Source organism: Anas platyrhynchos, chromosome 9 (genome assembly GCF_047663525.1).
Source record: "Anas platyrhynchos isolate ZD024472 breed Pekin duck chromosome 9, IASCAAS_PekinDuck_T2T, whole genome shotgun sequence".
Taxonomy (NCBI): domain Eukaryota; kingdom Metazoa; phylum Chordata; class Aves; order Anseriformes; family Anatidae; genus Anas; species Anas platyrhynchos.
In genome coordinates this window covers 23,075,965-23,088,124 of record NC_092595.1, presented here as the reverse complement: position 1 = coordinate 23,088,124, position 12,160 = coordinate 23,075,965, and the positions used below count along the sequence as shown (strand labels likewise).

Below are 12,160 nucleotides of genomic sequence, written 5' to 3'. Positions count from 1 at the left end.
AAAGTGCTCCCATAAGGTTGCTATCCCCCCAAAAAATCTCTTATATTTTGGGCTTTATATTGGATGCTACCTGCCTTGTATTAAAATAGCCTCTGGATAGCACCACTACCCTGCTACCGAGCTGCTCAGGATGATGAGTTTTGTACCCAAGAGGTCAGAGATGACAGTTTGGGATATTTGACAGATGTTGACTGCCTTGTAGTTCAAAGGCCCTCGGGCAAATACATCGCCTTTCTCTCTGTATAGGAGGCTGCCTCTCTCTCTAACATTCAGCATTAGCACAGCAACTTCTCAGTTGTCTCCAGAGTGAGAGCACAGCACATGGAGATATCCATAGTGATTTTATCTTAGTATATTCTTAATTGAGTTAATTACTTGGGGACAATAGAATTTTGGGGTTGATCTCTTGCTCTGACCAAATTCAGGATGCCTTAGCCATGCCTACAGATAAAAGCCTGGAGAAATTCTCACTTTCAGAGGGGTCCTCCAGAGAGTTGCAAGTACATGACTTTTTTTTTTTTTTTTTTTTTAAATCACAGAGTTGCAAAAACAGACCATCCAGTAAATATTAACATAACTAGTTTTGCTTTAACTGTTACGCTGTTGCAGCAGCAATTATTTCTTTCTGATCACCCAGAAAGAGGTGGCATTTTTTATTATATACTTTTCTGCCTGCATAGCAAAAATCCTTTGGTAAATCTCACAATGCACAGTTTGCCTGTGAAAAGTTACCTTAACTATAGCTTTTATTCTTCATTTGTGTATATATACAACAAATATATACATATGCATGCATGCATGGCATACACCAAGTATGAAGATTTATAAACCATTTTTTCCTAACCCTGTATTCTTCAAAATCAATCTGGTTTCTACCTATTGCAAACTTACCAAGAGAAAAAATTATTTTATCCATCCACAACCAAAGCAACAAAGCTCTTAAGAAATAAAGCAGGCTAAAAGTCATTAGTGATTCACAACCCACAATGCTTTCCTACTTTTAGACCTTTCTTGAATCTACACTGTTCACAGGGTAGAAGAGCTGGAGGCTTGCTTGTATGATAGGGTGATCCATGCAAGGGTATGTGAATGTGGATATCTGTAGGAGTCAGTTCTGCTAAGAAAAAAAAAAAAAGCGTGAAATGTCATAGACTTGCTACAGAATGCACAGCTATACTTGTAGGAAAAGCTCTAAATATATCACCTCAGAAAAATTTTCTTCCTGCAACGTGCAGTTAAAGAAGTGGGTATGGTTTAAGTGTGTCTGTGTAGCCAGTGGAGCACATTGTGGTCTCATGTGATGGAAGGTGTTGTTTGTTTGTTTGGTTTTTTACTTGCTAACTTGCTATAAATGATATATCTGAATGTTGTAGGTCTTTTCTGTGTTGCTTTAAAATAGGTGGCTTTGTTTGAAATGCATTTAGTACAACTTTTCTGAAAATTTCCACTGCATTTAAATAAAGCAAAGTGTGTTTCAAGCAATTCAGAAAAATGTACACAAAACAGAAATGAGAGACCTTTAGAAAGTAGCATTGTCAGTGAAGATGCCGTGCAATGTGTTGGTATTTTTCATGTCAGGTTGAGTCAGGTTTACAACAAAAAATACCATAGTAGAGAATGCACTCATTCTCCAATCTGGGATCCTGCACAGCTCAGACAGGAACTAGATGTATCTGATTTCATCTTGTTATTTCACTTCTAGATAGGATAATACAGTCTTCTTCTGTTCTTATACTCTATTATAACAATTTTGACCTTCTTATATATATATATATACACCATGCATTTCTACTTCTTGATTAACATATTTTGTGAAGTTTAACACTACTGTCATACACCAGAAACTGGAGAAATCTGAACATACAGATAAAAATCTGAACAGAACTCAACATGCTCCATCTCTTCACTGTTAAGAATTACCACTGGCATTAGAAGAGCAGGCAAGGATAATTTTTGATCCAGATTTTATTCTCGATTACCTCCCCTAGCTAGAAAATGTTCACATACACATGTAACATACTTAACTATAATCAATGGTCCAATAAAAATAAAAGACCACATCAAGCAGGCAGAAAACCTTGTCAAGAAACTTTTTCACCCACCATCAGGACAGAAATTTAGTGCCTATATGTAGTTCGAGCTACGCTGTCATCCTGCACTAATATTTATCCCATATTTCCACCACTCGTTGACCAAAGTACATTAAGCAATAAATTTATTCAGCAAGCGGCTCTTTTTGTACAAGTTAAGCCTTTTCTGTGCATATATCCACATATGGCTTATTTTGCTTTGTATTTGTTTGTAGCACCGACAAGAAGACCATTTTTAAAGAGCAGCCCAGACCATATGTTGAACTAGTCTCCTCATATGAATTTATAAGTTTGTCCAGTCTCTTGCATCTGTACAGTTTGTGCAGCTCAGTTAACTTTAATGAGTAGCATTGCCTGAAGATTTGCAGTAGTAGTTTGTTTGCCTATATTACAATTATCAATATGCCTTCCTTATCATCCTACCAGCAAGAATGCTCAGAGCAGACTGGATGCTGAAGTACCAGGAGAGACAAAAACAGCTGAAGAATTTCCAAACCATCTCAGCAGCAGTGAAGAAAGCACTGGTAGCTGGTCCCAGCTGGCCAACGATGAGGACAATCCAGATGACACAAGTAGCTACTTACAACTCAGTGAACGATCCCTGAGGTACCGGTATTATCTGTTCTCAGTATACATAATGGTTTGGTCAACTAAGCATATGATTTGATAACCATATCTTGGAAATGAGGGGCAATAACTCAAGATTGAGAACATTGTAAAGAAAGCCTAGTGACAGTTCATCTCATTTAAAAATAAAAAATAAAAAAAAATAAGAGCCACATCCTCATTTTCTGCCAGATCTTTCTTTGGTGAGCAGTTACATTCAGACCATGAAAGCACTTCCTTGCCCCATGCAAGTGCCCCCATCCTACAGTGAAAGGGCTGTCAGGCAAGCTAATTGCTATGATCTTTGCTTTGCTTTATTTGCTACTGTTTCCAAAACAATGACATCTTTTTAGCCAAAACTGATGAGACTGCTATTCCCACCAGGTATCTGTATAATGAGAGCACAGATAGCACCCTGATCTGCTTAGACTAGCACAGGGAACCGGATCAAAAAAGGATAGCTGTTTGCCCCTAGTATGCATAAGTTCCAGTGTTCCCACTGCACTGTGCCACTTTGTTTTCCTACTCTAGCCAGGACATGTTTAAAGGTGTTACCTAGCCCTTAGAGTATGCACAAACAAATGTTAGCTTGACTTCAGCCCTTTCACAACATCAAATTGAGCAAGGTTTTTTCTTACCTTTTTCCAAGTTTTTTTTTTCCTCCTTAAATCTGATCTTAAATCAGATTTTAAAAAATATTGTCAAGTAATTACTTCTTTCTCTTGGGTATTAAGACAGGAAGGGAAGACTACGGTAACAAAGCAGGTAGAAGAGTCTGTCAGAGAGCACTGTTGGCTCATTGAAAAAAATGGGTGAACATTCACCTCGTTGTAGTATCAACCCTTGAAGTCTTTGGTATAAGAGAGCTAATGCATTGTGCCATTTGGCTCTGCATTGAAACTGAAATTGTCTCTGAAGTCTGAATGCATGGCAGACTGACCTTGATTCAGGAAAAAAAAAAAAATGACTGAGAAAAGAACTGTCTAGACAATACCTCAGATGTAAGAAATAATACTATTATCTGCTTTTCTAGTGTAAATTAATTGGTTCAAGTTTACTTAATGCACAGCATTCATTGATGCTAACTGACTAGCAGCCAGCAAACTCACAACCTGTTCATCAGACTATTACAGCTGTGTAAACATTCACTGTCAAACATGTAGTACCTGTTCACTTTATAACATTGCTATTTTTTCCAAGTATTCTTAGATTTTATACTTCATCCTTTTGAAGCAGCCAAAGAATACTTCGAGGTATTAATGGTCCCAACAAGCATTGGCTTTTTAATTGAAGTCTCAGTCTTTCAGAGTAGCCAGAAGCATCAGGGACCATCACTCTACCTGAGGCAGCCTCAGATCCTTGACAGTACGTAGGGTAGGATGTAATATGCTGAAACTGCTGCTGGTTACAGGCATGGAGTCAGCCAACAGGTAAGTAGTATAATAGGCAACCTCAGTGTGTGTGTATATATACATACATCTACACGTACCTATATCTATATACACATACACACAAACAAACCTTGGTTTAACTCAACACATTCTGAATCTGTATCTGAGTCTCTGCAAGTTTTTCCAGGACATCTCTATGCTCGGTAATCTTTCTTTTCAAGGACACACGCAGACTGTTTTTCTGTTTGAGACTGAATGTTCATTGCATAAGCTATTCACAAGAAGACAGTCTATGATTTTTTTCAGTTCACAGCATCACTTGTTACATGATCTGCCTAGAACTATTTTAATAAAAAATTCATTATTTTGAGCAGATTAGTGTGCTGCATTCTGGGAAACACTTGCTGAGCACAGTTGATTTTGTGGAACTCTGTATAACAGGGGACTGCCTCCTCACTTTACTTGTACAGAAAAAAAAAATATGTATAGAGATGTGTTCAGTGCAGCTTGGCACTAATATTTAAACTTTTGCTTTGTCAGCAATGGCAACAGCAGTACAACTAGCAGTCTTGGCATTATGGACCTGGAAATTTATCAGGAGAACATGTCACCTTCTCCTATAATTAAGTAAGTAGTCACTGAAGTGAGATTTGATGTTTAGTCTAATTTTAACTGCAAATCATTTACACCATCTAAAATGCGCCAAGCCCTGCTTTGCACCTGCTGCTTAGCCTGTCCTTAGTTTCAGAAAAGCTCACAAGTAGGTGTCTGTGCAGTGTGGAAGCATTAGACGGTGAAAAGTTACAGGAAAGCCCACCCAGGTGGACCTCTTGAGAATATGGATCCAACTGTTTTGCCTAGAAGACAGCCTTCTGAGCATCCATTTCACATTGTGTGAACTTTCTTCTCTGAGAAATTTCAAATATTACCAACACTTTAATGTAAGAGCAAGTAAGATCAAGCAAATAAAGATCAATTAAAGTAATATATATATATATGGCATTATTATTGTAATTTGGCTTAAGTTATGTCTTAAGTATTGTTTCAGGGTGTTTTTCTATCGAGCATACAAAGTAATTGTCAAGAGATGTGTAAGAATTTGCCTGAAGATGCTGGTACCCTGAAACATGATATGTACCAGTCAGCTGGTGAATGCCACGATGAAGACAGGGCATGGCCACTGCAGAAGAGTACATACAGACTGTAGATCACATATTGAACACAGAAACTTTGTGAAGTCAGTTATATCAGAAGACCTTTATAGCTCATTACCAGGCTATTCTACAACAAACCATCCTGCTTTTGAGGAGCTTTTTTTTTTTTTTTTTTTTCCAGAAACCCAGACATTTGTATTTCTGTAGAGTTGCATGCATGCTCTCTGGATCAGGACACTAACCTCGTTAAAACTTTTCCATCTTAACAGTAGGCAGCGATACCTCCTACACACATTCCTTAAGGTCACCCCTCTCCCTGACATTTCCAAAGATTAAAGTGATACACTTCCAACTCCTCATTAGCTTTCAGTGGCTGTTCACAGGTGTTAGCCAACAGGCACGAGATCCTGGCAGGACAGATGTTGGGGAACACAGCACCACCACTCAGGGCAGTTCGTCCTTCCACAAATCAAAGTCAAGGCCCAGAATACATCTGCTGATCAAACAGAACACTGGTAAAGTAAAATCTGATGGAAGGGACATTATTAGGCACCTATGATTCTGTCGTGACAAACCATAGACTGCATACTGCCATTTTATTCTTCCACATCTTGCAGTAACCACTACACGAGTGTGTGTATATGCTTGGTCCTTTGAAGCCTTGGGGGAGATTCTGAAAGCCTGTGAAAGAGCGTGGTAAGGGTAGCATCCTCCCATGTGGGAAACGATGTCTTGCTGTCCTTCGCTGAGGACAGAACAGGACAGTCCAGGAACACCTAAGTGCTAACTCTGCAGTACTGACGAAGTGACTGCCAGAACTAACATCAGACATGAATTTACAGGTTCCTGCCACATGTACAGGAACGTGGACATTATGTTCAGAAATGGAAGCTGAAGCAGTGAAAATGTAGCCAGGGTTTGTAGTTTAACAGGAAAAATGGAACATAAGAAGAGAAGTCTTGAAATTTTTGCAATGTGTAAGCAGAATTTGTTTATCCAAACAGCTAATATATTTGAGAAGAGCAGTAGTTGAAGACATTGATAGCTATGTTTGTGTTTAGCTATGAAAAATAGTTAAACTGTTAAAAAATAATAGTTAATATAAATTAATAAAACTAGTAAGCAAAACTGAAAAAAATTCACCCAACAACTATAGCACTGCAAAACGCAGACACTGGAAATTCAGTATTTCCCCCTAGGTTACAAGACCTGCTGCATCTTACCATAATGCCATTCTCTTTGTCATTACATAAACTGCAAAGATAACACAGATAAAACGTAACATGTAGTGCAACTAGTACAAGTACTTCATCGTATCACAGGAATAACACTGCAATTCCCATGGCTTTTCCTGATTTACAGATTAAATTACTGTAATATATTCAGCCTTTTATTATTTTATCCTGTTTAGCATTTTTCTTGCAGTTTTCTAGGTCTTACATTGGGGGAGAAGTTTGTCCATCATGACGCAGTGTTGTAGACTGTTCCTAAATATCACTAACAAGCTTTGTTGTTGTTTGTTTCTAAGCGAATTAGTAGAAGAAAAGGTTTTCCTTAAAGAACAGACAGAAAATACAGAGGGTAAGTTGAACCTTATCAATCACAGCATACAATTTGAAGTTAATACATACAATTCCACGATAACTGTTGGAATTATTTTTCCAGAAAGTACTTCAGGGCTCTCAGTGGGAACAGCCAATTGTCAGAAGGACCTCTTGGTGATAAATTTTGATCTGGAACCAGAATGCCCTGACGCAGAGCTTCGAGCCACCCTGCAGTGGATAGCTGCTTCTGAACTTGGAATCCCAACCATCTATTTTAAAAAATCTCAGGAAAACAGAATTGAAAAGGTAGTGTTCACAGAATTGGGCACAATATTAATTCACTTTAATCGCAGTAACAGTTATGATGTATTGAAGTTACTGAGCCTAAAAGCAATTTTACTGAGCCTAAAAGCAATTTTATTCCAGTTCACAATCTGCTGGAGACACCACTAAATGCTATCTACAACATTTCAGAAATAACCAGAATGACCTTTTCCAAGGTCAGAAAGATTGGTTCAAGCCTTAAAGCTAATGAGATGTGTCACAGTATTCAAATCAATTAACGAAAAAAAGTATTACAAATCAGTATTTTCATCTGTTAAAATAATGTCTATGGGAAGATCATTTTGAGTAGCAGGGATATTGTTTGATTTTCTTGAGTACACGCATTTGGGAATCACAAACATAATTTAAAATGCATTCAGCATCAACAGTCCAAATTGCATCTAATTAAAGAAACAGCTGTCAGCTTCACCCATGTGCTTTGGCAAACAGTTAATTCAATTGCAAAAATACACTAGAGAATAATGAAGCACATCCTGCCTACAACAGTGCTCTTGGAAATCGTGCGCCTATTAAGCATCGTTAAAATACATATTAAAAGTTTAGGCTTCAGTATGTAAATAGCAAACAGCTACACGAACTAGAGACACAATATTTTCTTGTGTCGTTTAAAACTGGAAATGTAGAAGGAGCAAGCTAATTAGATATTGATTGTGAAATTCAAGGAAATGAAAAGCTTTGATTTTCATTTATATGCTGCTGAAAAAAAGTGGGACCAGATGCGTGACACTGTGAAGCCCATTATTAAGTACAAAGTGGACAAAATTCAGGATTTTTTACAGCTGTTTAAGAATGTATATTTAACCCTTGATTTATATGGAGACTAAACAAAACAGGCAAATATAGACCCTAATCATGATTCAACTGCAACTGTGGCAAAAGTCTTCGTGTGACAGTTTACCCAGAAACACTCACCAGTACTGTTTGAATATTTGAAACACTGGGTGGAAATACAGAAACATAAATGTAAGTTAAAATATAACTGATGGTAACGAAGGAGGATATATTTCTGTGAAATGGATAGCCACATTTTCATTATTTTAAGAGTGAGTTGTTGATAGGTTTTGATTCTGTAGCAAGCTCACTTTCACTGTTCTCGCTTCCGCTGATAGAGCACTGTACGTAAGGATGGTCTCACAGCTGTTTGCATGTAATTCATTTAACAAAACCTTAGCAAAGTGCTAATCAAATCCTAAGTGCTATCGCTTTTTTTTGTTTGTTTTCCTCTAATTTAGTTTTTAGATGTTGTGCAACTAGTGCAACGGAAGTCCTGGAAGGTTGGCGATATCTTTCACGCTGTGGTGCAGTACTGCAAGCTCAGTGAGGAAGGCAGAGAGATGACACCAAGCCTGTTTGATTGGCTCCTTGAATTGGGTTAAGAAAGTTCACCTGTTGGCATTTTTGTTTTAATCCAGTTTAAATAAGCAGTGATTTGTGTAACGCTCTGACTTTCAAACATCACTGAGTACAACGAGCAAAGACAGACAAACTCTACAGAAACAGCACACGTCTGTTCCACAGCTGAGCACTGAGCAAAGTGAAACCAAGGCGTATTGTATCTTTCTGTATCCTGAGGGACTCTTGACATATTGTGCTATAGGATGTACTGTACTAGGATGGGATGGATTTTTAGCCTTCTGAATTAATGGACTACACAGTAAAGACTTACATCTCCAATAAGATCCATTTTCATCAATTTGATTAAATCAAGCAGCTGAAATGGGATAGTATGCTAACATTCAGTTCTAAAACAACACTGATGTTTGTACAGTTTACCTATTAGAACCTGAGTGTGTTCCAGGATGCACAGAGAAACCCATGTCCCTAGATAAATAAAACCAAACCAAACCTCCAAGGTCTTCTAAGGGGTAAAAACTTTTGAACACACCAGATCTTTACAGCTAGATGGCACAATAAAAGCCTACTGAAAACACATTTCAGTTTCTTTCCATGCAGTTATTTCTCTCCCATAGCTGTTTGCCATCCCTGTATTCTTCTCAAGGAAATGAGATCTAGAATCTCAGTTAGTACCCTCAAAAGAAATTTCTTTTCCCTCAGAGGCAGTGCAGTTTGGGATCTCTATGCCTGGTATGTCCCCGAGCACAGCTCTGGGAGTCATGGGAGTCACGGCAGCGGGTTTCTGAAGCCCTGTCCCACCGCAGGCCTGCCAGGTGACCTCAGGCGAGTCATTTCACCTCCGTGCCTCAGTGTCCCTACCTGGTTAAAGGGAGTGATGATAGTAAATGTGTTACACAAAGTGCTTTTATTTAAAGCACCATGTAACATGCTACATGTGAGTTAAAAGTAGTGAAAAAAATACTATTTTAGTTCTAGCTTAATCAAGTAAATTGTTAATAAAGTAAAAAAATACACATCTGAAAAGAGTGCTGCCTCGACAGAAAGTTATGAAAATTAAGATTTTTAAGAAATCAAAATGATTGTTAAAATCTCAGCACACGTGCTTGTTCATTTTGGATGCAAGTGTTTGGACTATGTATGATAGTTCACATTGCTATAACATTTATATAACTTTGATAAGATATACTACAGCATCTTCTTGCTGAGATGATCTGTTAGTATCATGCGCTCAGTGATACTCTCGACTCTGCCAAAGAGATTGGTTTTGAATTTAAAGGTAAATATAACCTATCACATCAAAGCTCTTCTGAGATTTATTTCTTTGAAAATCTTTATCTTTTGCCTCTCCCTTCCCAAATAGCATAATAGAAAACCAGCCTTTCCCAATAAAATATTTAAGAGATTTTATTTTCCATATAACAATATATGCTTCTGTACTATTACTTGGGAGGGGGGGAAGAGAAAACTATCCTTTTGCACTAACTATTTTTGAAGATTTTGAAGTAGTTTTAAATAATTTATGAAAAAGAGCCATATTATTCTCAATTTTATCTTTAAAACCATTCATGAAGTTGAATGATTTTCACTCATTTGTTGAGAGAAACAAATTGTCAGTGAAACCTAATACAGAACATTAAATAACATGAGAAATTCTACATCTCTGCAACATATACAGAACAGTGGGGGTCTCTTTACTGTTGAGATAAAGGTCAGTTTGTTGCACACACTAAACTTAATTGTGCAGTCACTGGGCTTATTCCTACAAACTGCTGAACATCCACAACTCACACCAACACGCGTGGTAACACTGAATGCTCAGCATTTCCGAGGCTGAAAGTCAGTAAAAAGCACCAAGTATTATATAAAAGTGCTTTGAGTTAATAAATGGGAAAGTGTATTTATTTTAAGCCAAATACAGTTAGTTGTCAGTATATCAATTTTTTGCTGTGATAGAATTAATGTTTACTTATCCTACAAAGCACAAATATCATGACTAAGTTGTAAGCGTGATGCAGTTTCTCTGTATAGTTCTTAATGTTGCAGTTTGTTCAGAAATAAATTTATGTTATAACATGTCGTCTTTGTCTTCCTAAAAAAAAATGTTTGACCAATTAAATAATATTTGCATGTCATCCCTGTAGCATCCATTATTTGCTTCTCAAAGCAATGCTTCTGAATGAAACATCTGACCCACAGCCCTAACTAAAGCAGCACTGGGTTTTACCTCATTCCCAGAGCAGTGGCTTTCCTCACATTCCACAATTCATTCAGGTGACATAAGGCTAATCAGAACATTCTTGCTATCACAGAAAATAAATTACACATTCATTGCAAAGAATTAACCCCAGAATAATGCCAACATAACAAAACCCTGTTAGTGCTTACTAATATGTTTACAGTTTATATGCTTACAGACATTAAGGAGTTTCCTCTGTCAAAGTCTGCACGAATATTTCTTTCCCTACTGCCTAGATGGAAAGGTATTTCTACTGCTAAACAAAAAAAGGAAACCAACATTTAACATAGCTGTGTAAATTAGAACAAGAGTTGTTGTTCACTATTAAAAAAATATATCCTGAAAAAAAATTCAAGTCAACTTTAAATACATAAGAACTTCATACTATGTACAGATTTCAGTAAAAGCTTAGAGTAAATTATGTGTGGTTTAGCCTGTTTACCTGAGTGGGATGCATGTTGTTAATACCATGAGGATGCAGTGAGTGGCTGCTCACTGTCTTTTGCAACATAAAAGCTAGAACCCATCAAATTAAACCCATAAAATAAACAAAAAGAGGTGACTCTTAATCAGATGAAAGGATGCAAAACTTGGGCATAGGTTCAAGTGGAGCCTGATTAAGTACTTGAAAGTGATGCACCATGATTTTGTAAAGAGAGAAGCCCTATAATACTCAGGGAATCCCTGGCTATCCAAAGCAGCCCATGAGATTTGCTTCTGCAGCAGGTGCAGTGCAGGTCCCAGTAGTGGCTGTACAACCCAGCTAACAAAGTGCACAATGTGGCCTGTAAATACCTGAATTACACAGGAGAACTACCTATTGAAAAAACAAGCATTTTAAAAGATTTTGCATTTAGTTTGGTTTAGCTTAGGGTGCTTTCAATAGTGGAATTATTAGAATCTGAAAAACAATCTTCCTCCATTTTGTGAGAAATCTTCAGTGTTATGACTTCAGTAGCTTACTCATTGTATCGCGGTCAACAATGAAAACTGTTGCCTATTTACATTTAGCCTATTAAATTCCACAAATAACTTTCTGGAGAGGCTGATTTAATTTTCTCTTGTCTGGTTTCACACAGAGATGCATAACATGAGTATAGGGATGTCACAATGAATCCTACACTCTGATGTTCAAAATGCCTTTAAAAAACAGCAAAAACCACCCCACTGAAATCAAGAGCCCACATAAGTGACTTAATAAATTATAAAAAATAAAAGTCCAACTGAGAAGGAAATTTTAATTCAAGCCAGAGCCATTCCTAAGTAACATTTAAGCAAACTCACAATGCCACTGCATTAACATTTAAAATCCACTCTAAGGCCGTTGCCATCACTAGGAATAGGCCCTCAGAAAATACCTTGTAGTTGCCAAGCATTTAGCAGGATAGACCGTTAAATTAGACAGCTGGATTGTCAAACTAATTAAAACAACTTGTTG

General features: G+C 37.3%; 1 protein-coding gene and 1 long non-coding RNA gene across 10 annotated transcripts in view; one reads left to right on the top strand and one right to left on the bottom strand.

Annotated features, from left to right (window-relative positions):
- The window catches only part of SPHKAP (SPHK1 interactor, AKAP domain containing), a 70,308-nt gene extending 59,746 nt beyond the window's left edge, over window positions 1–10,562 (top strand). For 7 of the 9 annotated variants that reach the window (XM_038183582.2, XM_038183580.2, XM_072042396.1 and 4 more), the window contains 5 exons: window positions 2,517–2,696; window positions 4,628–4,714; window positions 6,770–6,822; window positions 6,907–7,091; window positions 8,363–10,562. In XM_038183582.2, coding sequence (XP_038039510.2) covers window positions 2,517–2,696; window positions 4,628–4,714; window positions 6,770–6,822; window positions 6,907–7,091; window positions 8,363–8,506 — 649 coding nt within the window. In that variant the 3' untranslated portion in view covers window positions 8,507–10,562. The remainder of the gene's footprint in view (window positions 1–2,516; window positions 2,697–4,627; window positions 4,715–6,769; window positions 6,823–6,906; window positions 7,092–8,362) is intronic. The other 2 variants (XM_027464609.3, XM_027464608.3) reach the window with 1 other exon arrangement.
- The window catches only part of LOC140003181 (uncharacterized), a 194,725-nt gene that overhangs the window by 180,344 nt on the left and 2,221 nt on the right, over window positions 1–12,160 (bottom strand). The window lies entirely within an intron of this gene.